Raw genomic sequence first — 22,583 nt, forward strand, 5'->3', positions numbered from 1 at the left:
GAAGGGTTGGTGCGGCCGCTAGGACGGCGCTGCGGATCGGTGTCCCCGCGGTCCGTGCGTGCCCGGCGGGATGCGGGGCTGGTGCGGACCCAACGCCGGGCGCGGGATGCGAGGCCGGTGCGGGCGCTCGGACCGTTGGCCCAACGAGCGGCGCGATGGAGCGCAGGAGCGCCAGGCACTGCCGGCTCCGCACCCACGGGTCTCCCCCCGGGGCGCAGCGGGCCAAGGTGAAGGAGCCGCGGCCGCAGCATCCCCCGAGCCACCGCGGAGCGGGCGAAGCCGGAGGGTTCCTCCTGGCTGCGGGGGCGCTCAAAAAGGAGGCCCGCGGAGCCATCAAGAGGGAAGGGCACCGCGAAAGGGGCACCGGTGACGGTCAGAGCGGGCAGAAGATGCTGGAGCACAGCGGGAGAAGAGCTGCTGTCAAAGTGGAGCCGCCGCGGGTGGCCTTTGAGGCGGTGGCGGCGGAGCAGAGCGATGCCCCGGCTGGACCCGTGTGCGGCCCCGCCCCGGACAGCCCCGATGGCCGCAGGGTCCAGCAGTGTGAGCAGCGTGGGGGTCCTCCTGAAGATCAGAATATCCCGGCTGTGGTTCCCCCCTCACCTGCCATGTCCCATGTACAGATCCAAGGCCCTTGGCCCTCGCAGCATAGCCATGTGACTCCAGTGCCGGTAAAACAAGTGCCACTTCAATTGCAGCCTTTAGTGCAGCCTCCAAAGATTGAAACGAAAAACATTCCCTTCACAGTCCTGCCCTCCGATTCAGGTATTACGGTCAGAGAGCTTGCAAGGGTCCAGTCAGTGGCACACAAGGTGACAGGTTATCAGGCAGGAGAACACAAGTGGAAAGGTTGTGCTAGAGAACCATCCCTTTGGATAGACTGAGCTAACACAACTTACTTACACAGCATTAGACATTAACACGTGGGAGCACAGAGTTCTTTAGTGCTTTGTTAAAGTCAGTGCAGTTCTGTCTACTTGCACCCTGACTGCATGAAAGCTCAGTGTACAGAATTATGTTGAATTCTGATTGCAGGTTTAAGATCAGGAATCCGCTTGATTTTTAGAGCTACAAAGCATTCCTACACCTCGCAAAAAACGTGGACATTAAATGAGGAGCGTTTTGAAACATCTGCATTGGAAGCTTTATTTGAAAATATCTAGGCTTTAAAGCAATGATTTAAAATGAGGTCTTGAAGACTCAGAAACTTTTGCCCTTTGTTGATGATGTGTTAAGAGTTAATTTCCAAGCCTTTTTCAGAGAGGAAATTGCTTGCTCTGCGGTCAGTTGTAAGAGGTCTGGGGATTCATCATGTCACCATCTCAATTTAAATGCAGCCTGCGTTTACAAAGAGCCAAAGCCAGGTATCATACAATCATTTGGGAACACAGATTCCTCCAATAAAATGAATGTCCAAATCTGAAAAAAAAAATAAAAAGAAAAAATGCAGTACATTCCAACCAGAAACCCAGAACAGCCACAACCTCAGCTGAGAAGGCAGGGACTGCACAGATGTGGGACTGAACAGCCCTACCATCCTTAGGTCTGGTCCCTGCATCCTTAGGGCTTTGGATTCAGAGTTCTGAACGTGATAACAAATGTGCAGTGATGTGGTCTATGCTATACAACATTTAGTCTATAAATTCATAAGAAAACAATCCAGCCAAATGAAATTCAAACTAGTGTGTTAACAGTCCTGTTTCTTAGGGTTTTTTTAATAATACGTAACAAAAGCCAGGTAGATGTTTCCTTGTGCAGTGACTCAGTGAAGGTTAGTGGAGAATAATCGCTTAGCCTTAGTTGTTTTTTAGGATCTATTGCCAAATATGCTCTGGGTGTACTAATTAAGGTAGCCTGTACTGCTGTGTTCCCTGGAAGATGCTCATCTTCCCTTGCCTTGTTGCACAGGTATGCCAGACACTCCATTTAGCAAGACCAAAAGCGGCCGTGTGAAGCGTCCAATGAATGCATTTATGGTGTGGGCCAGGATCCATCGGGCTGCTGTGGCAAAAGCTAACCCAGGTGCCAATAATGCAGAGATCAGTGTTCAGCTTGGACTGGAGTGGAGCAAACTGACTGAAGAGCAGAAGCAGCCGTATTATGAAGAAGCTAACAAAATAAAACTGAAGCACAGGGAGGAATTTCCTGGTAAACATCTTATTTATTTACCTGAATGCTTTAGAAGTGCAAGGCTTTTTGAAATATGGATCTCTTGCATTAGAGCAAGGAATAGAGACAGAAAAATTATGGATATTTCAAGCACACTATCCTTCTGTGTGTCTGAAGCCATATAGATTTTTAAAGTATCCAATATGATGGTGCTTAGACCGCCACAGCTACAGCAACTCTTCTGAGTGCTTTAGTAGTCTATTGGGCAGTTGGTGAGTTTGTTGTGAACGTGGTCTGCTGTGTCATTTTCCATGCTCCAGGAAAAGCTGCCAAGGTGGCCTATGGTGACATGTGCACCTGTTCCTTAAAAGCAGGAAAGGGAAATGCCACAGAAAGCACAAATGGCATTGTGTTCTGTGGGATTATTCAGTTTGGGGTTCCTAAATAATGGTGTGGAAGATGCTGTTTCTCAGCCTTTTGTCAAAAATTTTGTTAAAAATTTGCACCCGTAACAAATTCATTTCTCCATTACACACAGTTCAATAAAACAGAACATAAGTACTTAGAACACTTTTTAAAAGCCGTTGAGATACCAGGTGTCATGATCCTTTCTCTCTCTGTTGTGATAGTCCAAACTAGATGAGATGAGACTGGTAGATGAGATCTGACTAATCTGTCGTAAACGTCACATCCCCACTTCTCTGTATTTCTTTGTTTCACAAGAAGTTAGTACTTGGTAACATAAAAACAATGCCCAAATATGTCTATTTTATTTTCATCTTGGGTAAATTTCCGCATTTGCCAGCTCACTGAAGGAATTGGAGTATTGCCCTTGACTGTAGGAGCAGGTTTTGCACTCATTTTATGAGATACCTCAGAATTACAGATATGGTTTTAGATAAAGAATGAAACCATCTAAAATATTGGATGTCTGCGTCTTTTTTCATCTCTGACAGGTTGGGTTTATCAGCCGAACAAAAAGAAGTGTTTTCCACTGCCTGGCTCTGCTGTATTTTCTGGCACTTCTCAGAGCACCACTGCTACAAGTCCAGCTGGTACTCGTCCCTTCCCATCACCTGTTTACTCTTTTGCCAACCCCAACGTTAAGAATGGTATTGGATATCTAGTCTGTGAGTTTTCAGTACTGAATTATTGTAGTAGGAGTTTGTATTTAAAAGGGCATGTAGTGACAGAGCTGTCTATCAGTCCATGGATAGTGGATTTCAACAGCAAGTAGCTTAATCCAGGCAGTGGCATTTTCCTCTTCAAGCATCCTGACAAGGACTGCTCTCTTTACAATGAGACAAGAAAATAAAATGCCTGTTTTTGCTGTGTGATAATATTTGCAGATATAAAAGAGAACACTCAGCTCTGTTCTGGTGAAGCTCTGAGCAAGTGATGTTTGAAAACACTTATGCAATGTGTTTTGAAATCTCTCCCTTTAAAGGCAACCCTGTTGACATGAGGTGGGGTTTAAAAATGTACATTGAATTTTGTGCTTTGCAAAACATTTCAAAGTGAAATTGTCTAGTGGATATGTTCACTGGTGAAATAAGAAAACTTAGGAGATTAGAGTGTTGTAATTGTTGCTTCTGCTCCTCACCAGCCAAATTTGTAACAAATTTGGCTCATTCCAACTCAGTAGACTTGTGAGGTCTCCTGAGCTTCAGGCATTGAGAGCATACTCCAGGCCATTCTGTGGCCTTATTAGGACAAGACACAGCCCTCACCAGCCCCACAGTCCCAACACTCACTAGCCAATTCCTTTTTGCACCCTTGGATTTCTGTGAAAGGAAGTTTGAATATGTGGACTTCAAATCCGTCTGTCGGAACACGTGTGGGCTGCGTATGACTGAATTGCAGGGAAGGGGTTGGAGGGAAGTGGTTCAGGCTCTGCCTGTGGTTTGCTATGTTCCTATTTATTAAAACTCTTGCTTTATTCATGTCTGACGAATAACTGTTTTGTTTTCTAAAGGTGAGTCTCCTGCTATTCGTCTGCTGGCTTCTTCCAGTCAACATGCTAGTCCAGTGACTCTTTTTCAGACCGCTGGTGCAAGCACCACATCAGTGGCAGTCCCAGTTCCTACTGTGTCCCTGTGCCCTGTAATTTCACCACATCACTTTTCTAAACCTGCTCAGACAGAAGGTTTTGTATCATCTGGCCTCAATTTCTCTCTGAAGAGATCTGCACCCGTTTTCCCTGAGAGCTTCAGCAGAAACCCAAGTAACATCACCACCACTAATGGCAGATTTTCTGTCTCTGATAATAAGGCCCCAGGGATTCCTGGTTTTCCTAGAGCAGTATGTCTTCCCCAAGGTACCCCTTTTATTCCCTCACCTATCCATGTGTCTGCTCCCATTGTTCAACCAGGTAACCTGTTTGGAGGAACTCCTCAGTTTCCATTTTGCCACCCTTCCTTTGTACCTGGACCTCGCTGTTTCCCCGCAAGGTAAGGAAACTCTTCATTTCAATACCAATAACACAGACAGTCTTTTGACTTGCAGAAAGCAGATGGGGCATTCAGAAGGAATGCTACCTTCCTGTAGCTCCTGTGGGGTGGGACCTTCTGGCCTCAGACTGCTCGTAATATGTGCCAGTTATTGAGGGCTCCAAATACTATTGCAGTAATTGGCACTCACAAGGCCACATAAAACAGAAGTATCTCCTTTCCACTCTGTGTATCTAAGTGCTGTTGATTTTGACAGAAAGGCATTAGCTGGTGTATATATATTTTGAAAATGGTCAGATAGAATTAAAGTAGGTGTGTGAGATGTCTCGTGGGTACTATCATTGCAGCTGCCATTACTGCCAATATTTCTGAAATCTTGATAAGTGCAATGCAAGATACTGCTATTTTTTGAGGTCCTTTAAAGAAACACAGGACACATATTCCCAAAATTGCCAAAGATGAACTTAGCTCAGCCCTTGGTCTCTGAGATTAGAGGGTTTTGTGAGACATCTGAAAAAGAGGAGTGTTATAAGTTCACTGTCCTGTAAACTCATTTCTTGTATACAAGAATCATGATTTCTGAGCTGCACTGAGAGTTCAAATGTATTTTATTATTCCGAGTATTTTGGTTAACTCACTCCAGGCTGATCAGATGCTGGTTTATTGATGATACTATTTTATTGATAAATACAGTGGGGTTTATGTTTGTTCTCAAAGAAACCTCATGTGTGTATGAGGTTTAAATTATGCTTATGCACAGGTACAGAATCTGGATGACTCTTGTCATGGCTCTAGTGCTTAAATTAGGCATGGTTTTAAAGTTTGCATGTTTTGAATCAACAGGATAAGCTTACTGACATAGAACATCAGTGTCATTCTGCAGCCCAGGCAGTCTGCATTTCTGAAAGCCAACTCTGAATCTCTTTCATTGCAGCACATTCTCACTCAGACCTCCATTTGGCTATGGGAATTTCTCAAGCTCAGTGCCTCAGTGCTTCAGCTTTTATGAACACAGGAACCAAAGACAGGAGGTGATATTTTCAGCTCTGGATGAAGACTATGCTTTCAGGAGATACTCAGAAGAAAATATTTGTGGGGACCAGCACATCTGTGAGAGCCCTGAAGTGGTGCCCTGTCAGAGCAACTGCAGCGAGGAGCAGTCTCTAAGCCCCCTGCCCCAGCTGGATGTTGAAGTAGTGGAGGAAGTTTTGCCATCCTCCCCATCCACTCCCTCCAGCACTTACATCAATGTAACGGACAGCGATGAGGAAGAAGATGTAAAGTTGTTTCATGTATTGTAATTTTTAAAGCAAATTATAATCCAGAAAAATAGTTTAGAATGGGAAATAAATATTTTCAAATGTTTTCCTCAGCACTACCTTTTCAGTCAGTGTGTTCAATGGGAAAGCCACGTAGCTTCAGTGAGTTACTCAGGACATTTTGAAGAGTCTGGTGAGCTGTTTGGAATTTGATAGCTTACATTCAGATCTGGAGAGGCTGAATTGTAATTCATGAAACAGACTTTCAGGCAGCTAAGCTAAACATGCATAAAATGATGAGCTGAAGTAACTTTTTCAGACAATTCAGGCTACTAATATCACCTTACACGGTTCTCAGCTTGCAAAACATGCAGATTTTCTGTACAAAGTTTATTTTCCTCCTGCTACTGTAACAGGAGTCTAAAGAGACTCAGTAGTGCTTCCCAGTGCATCACTGTTTGTGGCTGTCCATTTGCAGAGACAACTTTCTTCTCCAAAGTTACTAGAAGACAGTTTTATGGATTAGATGTTATTAAAAGCCCTTGTGTGTTTTACCTGTGCCCCTTCTCTTATGAGAATAAACTACTTCAGTATAATCACTATTGGAGAAGTTTACAAGCGGCATGGAGAGGACTGCAGTGCATCACATGTGCTGATACAGTTAAAAAGATGTGGTGTGCTGCATATAAAATCTTCTACCATCAAGTTCACTTGCCTGCAGAAATGAAGCAAAAGAAGTAGCAGAAAGTAGCAGCAGTGACCCACCCTTTAAAGGAAGCATAGAAATTTCTTTGATACTCTTTCAGTGTCAGCACATTGGGACAAGCCCTTGTCCAGTACTTGATCATCTTACAGCAATTCTCCCTCTTTGGTACGACAGCTGCTCTAGGGCCTTTCCAAGTATTCCTGCTGTCCTACATGGGTGGTGGAAAACCAAAGTTAAACAGAGTATTCTGGGTCAGCTGAAGCTGCTCTCAACTGCTAAGATTCAGGATAAAGAAGTTTGCTGCTAGATCACCAGTTCCCTTCACACTTTCACAGCCTCCCTCCTTTGATCATTTCAAGTGATCTGAATGAGAAAAATGTTCTGGAAAATGGGAGATTTCACATTCTGCTCAAGTCAGCCAAAGACAAAATTTCATCAGTGCAGGTGTCTGTAATGCAGAGGTTAGGCAGGACAGCCTTCTCCTTTCTCCTACTACGACTTTGATTCTGGGTAACGTTTTCCCCAGTGTCAGCAGGAGTTTTTTCAGAGCACTTTATTCAACAACCTTTCCTATTTCTGAAGAGAGAGTTCCAATGAAATATTACTGAGCTCTTAGTCTGATAAATGTCCAAGGCATTCTCAGTGTAAGTCTGGTTCCTGAACAGGCATTCTCCTCCCTAGGCCTATCTATTTCCTTCCTAGTGGCTAACTCCTAATTTACTATGAACATAATGGGAGAATCATCATCTTTTGCTCTCCAGCTAACAACAACAGTGTTAAATCATCTTGCAAACTGTCAAGCAAGTGCAGAACCCCCACTGCAAAAGCTTTGTCATCAGCTTTGCCCTGGGGAGGCTGAAACACCACAGTGTGGAGCTAATGAAGGACCCTTGCTTTGGGTGTTGCATGGAGACTACTGCTAATAGGTGTGTTCATGCCTTGATCACAGGGGATGTAACAGATGAGGGAACAGAGCACAGACTTGAAATTCCCATCTGGTACTTTTAATCAGTCAGTTTGGATCCTGAGGAAATGAATCTGGGCTGGTAAAATTCCTAGATAACCGAAAGCTTGACCTTGCTTTGTGAATCAGTCCCGCTGACTTCTGTAAGAGCTTTTTGAAGCAAGGGGCACAGGCAGGATGTGACTCACCCTGTGCCAGAGGCAGGTACTGTTACAGCATCTGAGGACTTAGTAAGGCTGAAATATCCTGACTCTTTCCATGCAACAGTGTCTCAGTAATGCAAGTGGTATATCATATATATATATATATATATAGATTAACCTATATATAACAACTGCACAGCCTGTAGTTATATTTTTATAGACGGAGTTTCTGGTGATTTTAAATTAAGATATGAATTCTCATATTACTGAGATCCAAAGATAAAAATATCACTACGTAACATATGCAAATATTGCACATATTTTATTTTTATGGTACTTGAATGCCGAAAAAATCACAAGCAGTTAGTTGTTGGTCTAAGTACTTTAACAGTCTTAAAACAAGGCTCCCTTTCTTGCATTTTATACTTTTTTTGAGCTGATCTTCTCTTAAAGAAACACGTGGAGCAGTCCTTGTGAAGATTTTTTGTACTAAGAAGACTTGTGACAATCTTTCAGTACAAACATACATGTTCCTCATCAAAGTGGTTTTTTTTCATTTGAGTAGATGGAAGTTTTATGCAAGGATGAAAGAAGAATAGCTAAAATTGTGTCTAAATCTGACTTGCATTTTTACTTATTTATAATTAAGATATCCACAATAGTGCCATTGTTTTCATCTATACTATAAGCAGCTATAAATAAGTGAGGGAATTCAGAGTCTTTTCCAGGCTGAACAACCCCAACTCTCTCAGCCTGTCTTCAGAAGAGAGGTGCTCCAGCTCTTGGAGCATATCTTCATTGCCCTCCCTTGGCCTTGATCCAATGTCCATCGTTGCTGGAGACCCCAGAGCTGGACACAATACTGCAAGTGGGATCACAGCTGAGTAGAGCAGCGTGTCAGAATCCCCTCCCTCGACCTGCTGGTCCCTGTGCACAGGGAATATGAGCTACTGATGTTCCCGACCCTTCTCAAGGCTGGCCCTTCCATCTACCATAAGGGGACAGAGGCAGTGAACGTTTTTGCCTCTGCCCTTTTATAGGGTCACATAAAAATCTAGCCTGCATCCCTTCAGCTGTCCAAGAGTAATGCATTTTTCAGGAGTGGGGGGATTTAGGATGCCTCTGGAACCACGGGATCAGCCATTCATGGTTTGATAAGATTGCACATAAATATATCAAATAAATAAATAAACAACTAAAGCCATAGCACAGCTCTTATGGAAGCCCCTTGAGCCTCTCCTCTCTTTCCTAGCTTTTGGGTTTTTGTGCTGGCGAAAGAGCTGGACAGGCGGTTTTGCAGGGAGTTTCTCAAGCTTCCCCTCGTCCCGCGGTGCCCGGCGGGGAAACAGCCAAGTCGCACAGCCCCACGGCGCAGAGAGGGCTGCAGCTCCACGAGAGCATCCCCGAGGTGCTGTCCGGGATAGGCTGGAGACGAGGAGGCGGACGGCTTCTGTCCCGCGGTGGGAGGAGATAGAGGCGCCGGGCGGGTTTATAGGCGGGCAGTGGTAGGGGAGCTGGTCCCTGCCCGGAGCCATGCGGGGCCGGGGGCTGCTGTGCGGCATCGCGCTCTCGCTGCTGCTGCAGCCACCGCGCCGTGAGTGCGGGATGCCCCCCGTCCTGCCCAGTGCCTCTGCCTGCGGGAGCCCCCGGGGACGGAGATGCATGGATGGATGCATGGATGGATGGGTTGGGTTGGTGGGTTGGGGGATCGTCCTGCTTTTCCTACAATCAGCGCAGATCTCCCTCTCCTCTCCCGCCCCGGCTTTGTGCTGTCTAAGCTCGGGGTGCGGAGGGGCCGAGGGTGCTGAGCGAGGGCTCCTCTTGTCTCCGCAGCCGCAGCGCAGCTGCAGCCCGTGGTAGTGGTCCCGCAGTCGGCAGCCCTGGGCGGCCCCGGCAGCCACAAGGTAGGTCATTTCTGTTTTGTTTTCAAACCTCCTTACCGTTTCCAGGGGTAGGGAAGATGTCTTGGTTAGCGCAGCATCTGGTGATGCGCATTTTGGATTTGTTAACCTGTGACAAGCCGCGGGGATGAGCCCGGAGCTGATGCAACTTCTCCATGATCCTGGGAAAGGCTGGATGAGCTGGCTGGTACACTTGGACATTGCTTTCACCCTGCCCTCTTCCACGCCTTAAAACCTCAATCTATACTACCTGATCTGTGAAAGGCGCGTGAGGCCATACAGTCAGTGGCATTTAGAGAACAGCCAAATAGAGGCATCTGCTTTAGGAGGAGATAAGCACAGAAAGCCACTGTGTATCATGGCTGCATCAAAAGAAGCATGACCAGCAGGTCGAGGGAGGGGATTCTGATGCGCAGCTCCACTCAGCTGTGACCCCACTTGCAGTATTGTGTCCAGCTCTGGAGTCCCCAGCAAAGATGGACATTGGATCAAGGCCAAGGGACGGCAATGAAGATACGCTCCAAGAGCTGGAGCACCTCTCCTCTGAAGACAGGTTGAGAGAGTTGGGGTTGTTCAGCCTGGAGAAGACTCCGGAGACCTGGTGGCACCTTCCAGTACCTAAAAGATTTACAAGAGCCAGGGAGGCACTTTTTCCAACGGCATGGAGTGACAGGACAATGGAGATTGGCTTTAAGTTGAGAGATTAGGTTTAGATTAGATATTAGGACAAAATTTTTGTCTATGAGGGTGATGAGGCACGGAAACAGATTGCTTAGAGAAGCTGTGGATGTTCTATTCCTGGAAGTGTCCAAGGCTGGGCTGGGTGGCACTCTGAGAAACCTGGTCTAGTGAAAGGTGTCCTTGCCATGGCAGGGGGGTTTGGAACCAGAGGATCTTTAAGGCTCTTAAGAGCCTTCCAACCCCAACTGTGCTGTGGTTCTATGAATCTCAACTGTGAGGGTGCTTCACTAACATAAAAAAAGCCAACCAGTGCCTCAGGTGGGTTTAACTGTGTCTTAGACACTGTATGTGCCCATACAGATCAAAGCCCTGCTTCTGTCGCATGGATGGGTGGTCAATAGTCTCTGGATGTTCTGTGGTTTGCTGAGGTGTCAGACTTAACACCAAACACAAACTACAGTTCAGATTCCCAGCTTTTAAGAAGCAATCTAGTTGCACAATGAAATGAAAGAGGAAAATCTGGAGGATGTTACTTACATTGTAAACAAAAAAAAGGAAGGCTAGAGCATTATGGGAAGATGCCATTATTTTTTTCTAGTATTATTAACTGATTATTGAACTGTTATTTGGGGGTTGATTGTGGATCTTTTCCATAGGATGAGACCTTCTAAAACTTATTATTGTGTCATATCACACACACACACACACACACACACACACACACACACACACACACACAAAGCTACAATGGCTCTCTCATGATCTTAATTTTCTTTAAAATGCCCTTGCAGTGCTGCCTGCAAGTTTTGGTTCTGTTATTGATAGTGATGCAAATACATCTGGACAGCGTTTCCCCTTATACAAATTTGCTGGGTCTCAGGGGTTGTACTTGGTTTGTTTCAGGCAAGTTCCTGTTGGCTCAGAAATGAGTGTTAGCAAAGCTTAAATGCAGCTGGGATATTTCAGTTACACAGCAATTGATGGACTCTGGAGCAGTGGGATTACTGAAGGAGAAGGGAAGGAGATATTGGTAATAATGATGTTTGCACAAGCTTTGTGAAGAGACTTCTATGTTGATGGAGACCCTCAGACTCCCCAACTATGGGCAAGGCCACTCCAAGTGCTTATGTTAGTCAGTGAAACACAAATCTATCCTGAGGTGTACTGAGCACCTGTGGTTCAGTAAGTGAAACTCAGCCCCTTAGTAATAGCCCTTGATGTATATCCTAAATGTATTAACTTGTTTTGCATCATTTCTGTGGGCCTGATGCAAAGTCCTGGAAACTGAAGGAAGGATGAACAAAACCCAGGGAGCTGATGAAAGGAGAAGCTGGATTTGATGAAGTGACAAGTGAGCTTATCTCTGGGTTGACAGGTCTATTGCCAGAGAGTCCCATTCAGCCAGTCTTGCTTTATTTTGCTTTCAGTTGTTCAGTTTATCAAAAGTTCCTCCAACATAGATTTAGAAATTACTACAGGTTAATTATTCACCAGTTCTCATGAATTTGTTTTTTTCCTTCCAGCTGAGTAGAGAAGTGTGTTGTTATCAAAGGAGTTATTTCTGCTCTGGGAAATGTTTTCATCCTCTTCCTTTATGAGAAAGCACGCAGAGCCAGAAATCTCAAGCTGACCTTAGGTGTAGTGGTCCTGCTTTGAAGGAGGTAAAACTGGAGACCTAAGAGGCCCTTTCAGTTAGTCCTCTAGAAAGCCTATTCTATGCTTTCAATCTCTTGAATTATTCCTTTCAAAAAGGTTGGGTTTAGTGTATGCATTTGCTATAGCACTAAGAATTTAGAGTCCGTTCTCCTAACACCAGCAGGCCTTGGGGAGCTGGCTGTCCTGCATCCTCCTTCAGAGCTGCAGGCACATTGGAAGCCAGGGCTGTGGCGTGTGCCTGAACATGCTATAAAGTTGCTGTCATGGTTTCCAGTCCCTTGGCAGCCTGGGACTAAACAACAGCAGCTGTGAAATACTGTCTGTACAATGGCTAGAGCCTAAAGGCATCCAAGGACCCTTTACTGGCTTTTTCTCTGAGTAAAGGAACTATATGAAAATCTCTGGAAGAGACAGGAGTATTCCTGTCCTCTGAAAAATGTCTTTATGCTGTGACAGCAAAGGAAGCTTTGCTAAATTAGCTCATTCTGAGGCAAACTGGGTTGTGCTGTGAGGTGATCCTGAGTAGTGTACAGGAGAGGGGGTTACAGCGTGCTCCTTACACACAGCTGCACCTCCAGGCACTCCAGCACTAGCACCTGATCCCTTGTCTGAGCCTATTCTTCCTCCTGAGACACCAGGGTCAGTTACAGCATCCCAGCAGTGTGCCCTTTCTGCTTCCTGGGTCTGCATGGCTGTGCTGTGGGATGCAGCAGCATGCCTGGAGCTCGGAGCCACCACGACCCATCCCCTCCCTTCCCCTTCAGGTCTGAAGTAGCAGGAAGGCAAGGAGTAGTTTAAGGTCAGCTGCAGTTTCCAGGGGAACAACTTGCATTTATGGATGTGTTCATAATTATGATATGTGAGTAACAGGCATGCTCTCTTTTACACACAGCATCCACTCAGAGCTGAAGTTATGGTAAAGGCAGAAGGGCAGGAGCTTGTCCTGGAACTGGAGAAAAACAGGTAAGTGTGCTTGTGCCTTGCCTTGTGATCTCACTAAAATAATGAATAAGGGTTACAGTGAAATCAACAGGAAACCTCCACTGACTTCAACAGGGTTTGATAAAGACAGGATGAGGAAGTCCTTCCCTGGATTTCAAGGTTATTTCAAGTCTGGGTCCCCTCAGATGTTAATCAGCCAAGCAGCGCTGAGTGTAACAGAGCTTTGTCAGCAAAAACAGATGGTGACCTGGCCCTCAGTGTGTAAACTTATTTTTGCATCATAATTCTTACTACATTAACTGGAAAAAGTTGCTGATATGAAGCGCCCTATTTACTAAATGGCTCAGTGCTTTAGAATCAGTGTGACTCTAATGAGGATTTCATTTGCTGTGATCCAAAGAGGTCCTGCTTTGCTTCCTAGGAGAAATGATCTGACAGTTTCAATTCCATTAGTGCCCTTCATGCTAAAGTAGACTGAAAAATTGCTTTTGCATTAAGGGAAGTGCAGCCTCCTCTCAGGAATGAGACAGCAATGCTGTGTGGTATCATGGGGTGTGGTGCATATTGAATTCAGCTGAAGCTACAGGAGATTAAGGTAGGTAGAAGGATTCTGGTCTGCATGCTACCCCAGAGCCCCTCTGCCCTGTGAGTATATTAGTTTCCGGTGGTGGAAGAGCAGCTGAAAATTTAGCTTAAGAAGCTTGTCTTTGCTAAGAAGTCCACTTCCACTGTTGGTGTTTTATTTATTTTTAAGTGAGTCCGAAGATTTATCTATGGAAACACAACAGTTTGCTAGAATAAGTAGGAATAATAACCTTGGAATAATTATTCTGGTTATATTTTAAATATACTGTATGGACACCCCAACCACGGAGATTGAGGGCTCAGCTTTCCTCCTGACAGAGTGAAGAGTCAGAAGATCTTACTAGTTCTGATGGCAGTGCATAAACCAGAGTGTTTTGAAGGAAAACCAGGTTTTTCTTAGCATTGTCTGCAGTAAAGCCTGAAATCTTATGGCTGACAGAACGCAAGTACATCCTATGAGGTGTTTTCTGTAATAAGCCACATAAGCTGCTGAGAGTTTCAGCACTGCAAAAGCAGGGTGCTTTTCACAGGCAGTCATCCACCTGTGTAGAACTAAACAGAAACAGCTATCAATTTCTGTGTGTTTTGGCATCTCTGAGCTGGGAAAATAGAGACCAGGCACCATAAGCACAGCTAACTCAGTTCTGTCTGATGAAGGAGAAATAGCTGTTGCTGATGATGGTAGTACCAAACCAGGCTTTGAACTGAACCTGGAAGCCGCATAACTGCAGATGCTTCAGGGGGTGTCCTTCCAGGACTGTCAGGTCTTGCTTATTCTGCTGTTGCTATGCAAAGGTGAATATTTCTGTCACAGTGGAAGCTGGGAAGAGAAAGGATCCTTACTGAGTTAATCTATTTGTGGTCCAAGCATGATGACGTAACCTCCAGGTGCCTGTTGGGAGTGGTGCCAGGCTATTTCCAACACAGAAAAACTCATTGCTGGTGTTAGTAAACAGAATTATAATAATAGAAGGTTTCTATTGTGTTTATTTCCTGAAATGCATTTTCATTCATTGAGATGTATACACACAGGCTTAAGCGTGTGCACACACTTCCACTGCAGGATGGATTGCCTTGCTAGGGCTGACAAAATACAGCAAGTGGTTTGGAGGTTTTTGTTTTTATTTTCTGTGAAAAGTGCAGGTGATTCATAGACAGCAGTGCTTCATGTGGGAGTCTTGCCTGGCCTAAAGTCCTTGCTCAAGAAAGATGATGATACAATGCCAAAATGCAACTTGGAACTTGTTTAGTCGAAAGACTCCACATTTCAGAGACTTGTGAAGGTGCAGAAGTAGTTTGGAGACACTCAAATTAAAAATGGAGTGATTAAGTCCCTGGGAGTCCTATGGATGCTATTTATCAGCATCCATAGAGCCCTTCTAAGTGAAGACAAACTGCTTTTCCCTGTTGAAGTGTGTGGCAACGCAGAGCCCAGCCTGGCTTTTCAGGTTCCCAGCCCAGGGTTGCTCCACAGCACCCAGGAGCTCATTAATGTGCTTGATTATCTTACAGGGGAGCCTGGGATTTTAGCTGAGCTTTGGGATACTGAATAGTTGCAGCATCCAGGACTTTTTCAAGAGTTTGTTGGGTGCCCTGACAGAAGAAGAGAAAGTGGAATCCCCCAAGTGGGAAGTGTCCCTTCAAAGCCTGTCTGCTCCTGGTTTTGAGTTGACATGAAAGTGGGTCATAAGAGAACTGCAACTTCAAGGAAGGTACTTGGGACTTTTAAAATTAAAATAAGCCCCAGAGTTCTAGGTCATTTAACTACTCAGGTCCAGAGGAGTTTCTGGAAACCAGCTTTGCTGCCAAGGTTGATGCTGTGCTCTTGCTTTGTCCCTGGGCTCATGGCAGGGGTGTGAACATACCCACCTGGCCCCTGTTTCACCCTTGTATCCCCATCCCAGACTCCCATCACCCAAAGAAAGCATGAAAAGATTGGCATAATTTGGTTATGGTTGGGATATGGTATTCCCAGTGGTTCTCAGAGCTAGAAAGGAGATTTGCCAAGCTACTGAAACTGCTGTAAGTGATGTTCTTGGGGGATTAGGCAGCCTTGTTACACAATTCCCACTTTCCTTAGGGGGAGACAGAGCTGATGAGATTGCTTTGAAAAGTGGAGGAAGTATATGGCTTTGGTAGGGATGCACTAGCTTTGGAAGAAACTTGCTGGTTTTAATGTGTGGAAGAAGTGTTCCCACCAAGGCCGTGATTTCATATTCCATACGAAAAGGATATTATATTCATCCACAGGTACGAAACACAGTAATGTTGTATATCTTGCTTCAGAACTGTGCATAACCCTGTGCTTTGTAATAATCTCAGTACAGATCTGCATTTGCGTTTCCTATATTTACAAATACATTTATTTCATCAGCATAATATTGCATTATTTCCCGCTTGGGATTTTGATAAGAAGGCAGAATGACACTGCAGTTCCAAGCAGAGTTCATGACACTATTTAATATTTCTTAATAACGACAAAAGTATATCTCCCAAACGACTGAGGCTTGTTTTAAATGACTCAAAACCATGCCCTGCAGCTGCAGGATTGGAAAGCTCAAAGCTGCACAAACAACAAATATATGGAGAGATGCCTATAAAGCAGCTTTAAATTTGGCTGGGGCTTAGGAGCGGAAGAATCTGAGTTGCAAACCTTGGATGAAAAGTGACTTTTTGTAAAAGGCATTTGCATTTGTTAATAAAAACCAGCTTTGAGCCAAGTAGGGAGGGGATGCTGAGAGGCTCTCAATGTGTGTGGCAGCACTGCCTGGTGTGAGTCTTTCCTTAGTGAAGAGGAGAGCTCGTAATTGCACAGCAGAATCCTACATGAAATTTGTCTTCTCAGCTGAGTTCAGGAAAAGTATTAACAAGACTTTCCTCCCTCTTCTCTTCCACTTTGTGTCTCTCATGGGAAGAGCAGACTTGGGAAAGGTCCTTTCAGCTGCCAGGGGTAGTGGAGGCTTCACCAGGGGATGTCCCTGTGTGCAAGTGAATCCTTTGCGTAGCCTGGATTTTTAGCTGCCTGTTTTGGATGCTGCCTGCCCACAGCAGTGTGGTGGTGAGGGGCATTTGGTGGCAGAGCCCCAGGGGAGATGTGTAGCAACTGGCTGAGGACACTGCAAAGGAAGGCCAGAGCTCATCTGCTGTGATCTTGGGAGCCATCCAGACAGTTAATTTTAGGCAACTGGATCTGATAGGAAGCGATATCATTTCCAGTCTCTTCTGGCTCCACCTGGGTAGGTGACAAGCACTGCCACCCTGCTCGATGCTCTCAGCGGTGCAGTAAGAGAACTGTGTCACTTGTGTTTCACTGTTTCCTGCTTTTGCACATTTCCAGGACCTCTCCTACCAACTGAGTGTGGAAGAGGCCAAGTTGCTGCCCATTTCCGAGCAGGAAGGATATATGAGATTATTCCACTGATGGGCTACACATAATCAGTATCTAATGGTCTTCCTTCATGGGGAGAGGGTAAGGGTTGCGTAAAGGAGGGAAACTGAGCTTATCCTGCTCTACTGTCTCTTGGAGTCATCAGAAAAACAGGAGTGGGACCTGGAAAGCCATAGCTGATTTTCAGTCTCCTGATTCCCTTGGGTTTATTCAGTGATTCCTCTGTGTGGGGCAGAGAGGAAGAGACAAGGAAATGGAGTTTCTTAAACCTTTTGTGCACTGACTCATTATCAGCCAGTTTTCCATTTATTTTACTTCCTTTTTCCTTTCCAGGCAACTTTTATGGTTCCCATTGGTAAGCTGAGGGGCTATGTGACAAATCTTGGTGGGTCCTGTGACATGGTTTACACAGTGAATGTCACAGATGATGCAGATGGCAAAAGGGGGTGGACAGTCCTTAGACTGTGATGTTTTCCCAGACCTTACAAATGACTTGTTTAGTTCCACCTCAATAGCTGTGAAGCTGTTTTTTCCTTCCAGACTGCTGTGTTTGCACAATAAACATGTTCTTAGCAAAAGCTCTTGGGGAAGGGAGCTTAAGGACTCCAGGATTCATCTAGATAAAACTCACCAAGAAAAAAATTTTGGATTTCATTGGTTTTATCAAGTGCCATGTTTAGACTGGAATATTCCAAAGACTTGAAATCTCCCATTTCCCCCTACTAGTGGATATGGAAAGCAGCCCTGCCTGTTTGTGTTGTTATGGATCATGTACTTGTGTTCAAGGTGGGGTCACTTCAATTTTTTGAGAATAAATTCTGACCTTAGAGAACATTTAAGTGACTGGGATGTAAGAGTTCAAATTCCCTTTCTTACCCTACTTGGATCCTGTTGAGAGACAGTGGAGTGGGACCACAATTTGTAGATGGAAATATGTCTAAAGTTGCTTGGGAGAATCAATTCCCTCCACCCCCAGATGTTGGCAGCCTGACTGGACAGATTTATTGTGATTTGAGGAAAGGGACAGGGAAAGAGATGTAAGAGACTTAAGGCTTCACTGTTCTTGGTCCCATAACTGAAAAATTAATGTTGATGTTTCTCACGAAAGCTTCATGGACCATTTGGTTTTTGTTTTTTTGGGAGGAAATAAAAACCATGTCCATCTCCTAGATACTTCTGGGTTGTTTTTAAATTGGCAGCTGTCCATGCAAACTAACCCCTCTGTAAAATGAGAACTCAAACAAGGTTGCTAATTTGACCAAATTATAAAAAATCTTTCTTGCTCCAATTAGCAAGAGCAGCAAAATGCTGCCAGGACCCTCTTGGGCCTGTGGGTGATCTCTGGCTGGTGGAACTGAGCATGTTCATGGCAGTCCACTGGGACAGAGGGCCCCGAGCTCCTCAGGCTTATGCTAAAAAGTGATGCTTCACAGACAATAGAAAACTGCTCTCATTTATCAGGAAAAGAGGGATGAGGTTCTCCAGAGCAGCTGGGAAAAGTGCCTTCCCTCATGTGAACATGGTCATGCAAGAAGGGCCTCAGTTTTCCCTCTGCTGTTATTTTGGGACTGTTTGGGTGTGCCATGCAGCCTCCTCTCCCCCCAGCTGTTTCTCTGCTCCTCAGCAGTGGCCAGATGAGCTGGAGGCTCCATCCTCAGGGAGGCTCCATCCTCAGGGGTGCCACAGGGGCAGCTGTCTGCCAAGAAAGCTGGGTTTGCCCTGTGCCCTCAGCCTGCCTCTCCTGTTCATGGGTTCATGAGTGCAGTGTGTGATCTCCCCCAGCACAGAGCCAGGCTGCCGTGTCCTGTCAGCTCTGCATGCAGGGCTCTTCCTGGGAGCAGCACAGCAGCACAGGGAGGAGGGCTTTGTGTCAAACAATGATATCATTGACAGGCTGGAGTGGGACCAAGATCCCTCCACGTTGGTCATCAGCAGGAACAGTCCCAGGCCATCTGTAGATTATGGCACAGAGCCACTCTAACTTCGTTTGGCTTTCGTGCTTGTGTTTAACGCAGCTCCCAAGTCTTTCTGGGGAGCAAACCCTGCCAAGAGCAGGCTATTCCACCCAAACTTCAATACTGAGCTGGATCTTGGGGAATGACTGATCTTGGCAAAAGCTGGTCCCTGTTGGAAAGGGATGAGGGCTTCTCTGGAACATCCCGAGGGCCCATATGTAGCTTACCCTGGCCTCAAATAGGCTGCAGCTGCTGTCAAAGTTTAGCAAAGGAGAGTGGTCCCATCCCAAATCTGGTTTACCTCTGACTTCATCAATTCTTCATGCTGATAACTCCTCTAATGAGGGACTCTGGGTTGCCTTTTAGGAAGATGATGTGTGCTAAGCAATCTGCCAGCTGCCTGATTGCATCTCAGAAGCCTTTAAGTGATGTTATTTTGCATCCAAACTTCTGCAGCTTCAGTGTGAGCTGCTGGAGAAGTGGTCAATGAGACATGTAATGTAACTGAGAAGAAAGAATCAAATTGTGCCATTTTTTCCAGACTTTCCTTCTCCAACAAGGAGGTGAGCTCTGTGCTCTTCTGGAAAGGGTGAAGTAATTCCATCAGCGCTTTGTAGTGCTGAGCTCCCCTGGAACCAGCTGTTCAGCCTGGCAGTGATGTTGTCCTGAAATAATGACAAATAAGGTTTTGGGGTATATGTGTCTCTCTCCTGTTTATCCAACATAGAGAAGTGGGTCAAGGCTGGCTGATAACTCTGGTGCACTCTGAGGTGGTAAGAAGGCTTGTTTGCTGTTTATTTGCAGTTTGGTGGAAAGCTTGGTAGTAGCTGAGAAAGTTGGACTGGGAATGAAGTTTTACAGATAGGACCCCTATGGTGTTGCGAGATGTCCTGTTGTTTTTCCTCTTTCCTCACTGCCCTCCTGACCACACTGTGCAATCCATTGTGACAGCCCTTCTTAGCAGTGCTGCAAGAACCCCAGGGCTCCCCTGCATTGAGGCTGGGAGCTGTCTTCGAAAGAGGACTGTTTCAAGTTCAGAATAAGAAACTTTCAAGGGGAACCTGTGGGTGGGACTCAGCTGGCGGAGAGTGCCTTGAAAGTTGTAACATGGACATAACACAGACTTTCTGCTCAGTGGCTGCATAAATGTCCCTAAATCCAGGCAGAGCTCTCAGCTCCATAATGCACTCTAGAAGGGGTCAGAGTCTGGGTCTGCAGATAGGAAGAGATGTGCATATACCTTGTGTTGTGTGCCATCATCCTGTGCCCTGAAATCTGGTGTGCTGACTGTGGTGCCCAGCACTGCTCAGCTCAGCACCTCAGTTGGGCAGCAGTGCCATGGGCCTGAACAAGAGTCATAGCACTGAGGAGTCTTATGGGTGATGCTGGGAGAGAGATAAAGCAGCTATTCATAGCAAATGCTTTCCAAGAATAAAGGAGCAGGAAGAAAACATAAGTGTGCTTGTTTGGGAATGAGACAAGCAGGCTGTGCAAAGCCTCAGCTACTGTGAACCCATGGGCTGGTGTCTGGCTGTAATAGCACAGATACACACTGATGTACTGTCTGCTTTCCTGACACAGACCAGATACCTGATGATGCTCAAAACAATTTCCTTGTTAATGCAATCTGTTGATTAAATATTTGTTTATTGCATCCTCCTGCTGAGCAAGCTGCTGCAGTCAGGGAGATCAAGGGAGTGATGTTCTGTGGGATGGTGCTGTGGTGCTTATCTTTACAGACCTGGGACAGCTGAACGAAGCAAACTTGCCTCCTGATCACTGACAGCATCTAGTGATGAGAATTAACACATCAGAAAGAGGCAAAATGAGCTTTTCTGGGCCATGCTGAACTTTAAACGTAGGGCTAACAGCTGTTGTGTTCCTGGCATCAGATGCTATCAAACAACAGTGGCACAGGGTTTTGTCTCTCAGTAAGCCATCGGTACTTATTCAGGTATTTGAGCCTTTGGATGCTGGATGGGAAAAACACTCTCCAACATGCTGACAAAAGGTTAATATCCATTGTTCTTACCTAATTTAATTAGATATCACAAGCACCCAATCCCTTATTTAAACAGGGAGTCTTTCAAGGTGGATTAGATCTGACTGCCACATAACAAAAAGCCAAGGCAGATGGAAAAATGTTTGGGTTTGTGTGTGATTCTTCATTCAGCCTAAAGAAATCAGGCAAAGAAATGAAGAAACATTTTCTTTCTTGCCTTTTTGCAGTTCATAGTTCTAAAATCTGGTGCATGGAATGCATTAAACAGGAATGGAGAAGGACTGAGCTGCAGCTGGATCTGGCGATGCATTGCCCAGGGTGCGTGTGGCATCCTCGTGGATGGCAAATGTGGCGCTTTGGTGGCCCGACAGCACTGTGGGGTTGCTGCAGAAGTGTGTTTGATCAATGGGGCATGTTCTGTGATTCTTCTCCAAATTTTTCAAAGTCAAGTTATTGTTTTAAAAAACTGTTTATGGCTGCTGAGATGGACACAGGATATGACCTTCTTGGTTTGGCCCAGATTTTGACTTGCTGTACTTTTTTACATCACTGTTTAGCAAATGCAGATGTTTAAAAAGAAGGAGAAGGCTATTTCCTCTGGAGCAAAATCAAAATGCTTTCTATTCAGTGCACAGAAGCTCCTTTTATGGACTTTTGGTCTGAGCCTAGGCCGAAGACAGGGAGAATATTGTGTACATGAGGATGACATGAACAAATTCAAATTCAGGAATCAGTATTTTCCTGGAGCAAAGATGTGAATTGGCTTCAGGGCAGAAGTTGAAATGCAGCTGCAGATTGGTTTAAAATTATACTCAGATTTGGGCACTGGAAGCAGTCTAGATTTGAGCTAAGAACTCACACCAATGCCCAGATGTGTCCTGAGCTGGCCTGTGGTGTGCATGCTAGGCTGGACCTGGGGCTTTGAACCTAATCCCAGTATAGCTGGGGCATATTTGGCAACAGAGAGGAAATTGCACACAGACTTGTACCCATTAGAGGTCAATGATGATGTTTGTTTTCTGTTTGTTGTTTTTTTTTAAGTGCTCATGTAAAAATTGAGTTGTTCACTTGCAGCTATTGGAATTGGATCTTGGTGCCTAATTGAACTCAGGGACAAGCTCTCTGTTATTGTTTTAATTTAATAAAAGCCTTGAAAGAGCACTTAGATGGCTTGCTGTGCTCTTTCAGGAGCACATGTACTCCCTGAGAAGTGCTCAGCTCCTGCCAGGGCAGCAGAGAGATGGATGTTGCAAGGTCAACTGTGCTTCCCTCTCCTGACCCTCTGCCATCCCAGTGCTCTGCACAGGGCAGCAGAGCCTCTGGCACTGCTCCTGCAGTGGATCTGATGGCTCCGGAGCCACCAGGAGCTGCCACTGCTCCCTGGGGACAGTGTGTTAACAGGGGCCTGGCAGGTGAGATGTGCTGATCTCCCAGAGCAGAGAGCAGAGATACAGCACAGCTGGTGTTCTGTGAATACCTGCCTGCCCTCTCAGGCTGCTGCAATTGGTTTTGCTCCACAGGCAGAAAACAGTGACTGCCCTGAGTCCACAACAGTGGTTCACAGCAACAGGAATATTTACACTAACTGCAGAAAGAGCTGGATCTAGCTGATTTGTAACACCCCTAGGAAGCAGAAATCCATGTCTAAAGAAAGGTCTTACTGGATTTTTCCCCTTTTCTCTCTCCCCCTCGGCTGTGTCTGCAGAAACCTCTTTGCACCAGGCTACACTGAGACCCATTACAGCCAGAGTGGCCAAGCCCAGATCATCCCTCTGAGCCACACGGTGAGTGCAGAGCTTGTTCCTTCCCATGGCTGCAGGGGAGACCTGGCAGGGGGCTTGGAGA

The 22,583-nt window shown here is 45.6% G+C and overlaps 2 protein-coding genes across 2 annotated transcripts in view; both read left to right on the forward strand.

Annotated features, from left to right (window-relative positions):
* The first annotated feature begins 5 nt into the window (after positions 1–5).
* Positions 6–5,872, forward strand: SOX30 (SRY-box transcription factor 30). The gene is made up of 5 exons (XM_071570262.1): positions 6–762; positions 1,906–2,145; positions 3,063–3,236; positions 4,082–4,556; positions 5,491–5,872. The coding sequence occupies exons 1-5, from the start codon at positions 156–158 to the stop codon at positions 5,855–5,857; spliced, it is 1,863 nt and encodes a 620-aa protein (XP_071426363.1). The 5' UTR covers positions 6–155; the 3' UTR covers positions 5,858–5,872.
* A 3,276-nt stretch (positions 5,873–9,148) lies between these two features.
* The window catches only part of ADAM19 (ADAM metallopeptidase domain 19), a 34,287-nt gene continuing 20,852 nt past the window's right edge, over positions 9,149–22,583 (forward strand). The window contains exons 1-4 of the mRNA XM_071569994.1: positions 9,149–9,222; positions 9,462–9,532; positions 12,759–12,829; positions 22,444–22,522. Coding sequence (XP_071426095.1) covers positions 9,162–9,222; positions 9,462–9,532; positions 12,759–12,829; positions 22,444–22,522 — 282 coding nt within the window. The 5' untranslated portion in view covers positions 9,149–9,161. The remainder of the gene's footprint in view (positions 9,223–9,461; positions 9,533–12,758; positions 12,830–22,443; positions 22,523–22,583) is intronic.

This window comes from Pithys albifrons, chromosome 15 (assembly GCF_047495875.1).
Source record: "Pithys albifrons albifrons isolate INPA30051 chromosome 15, PitAlb_v1, whole genome shotgun sequence".
NCBI lineage: Eukaryota > Metazoa > Chordata > Aves > Passeriformes > Thamnophilidae > Pithys > Pithys albifrons.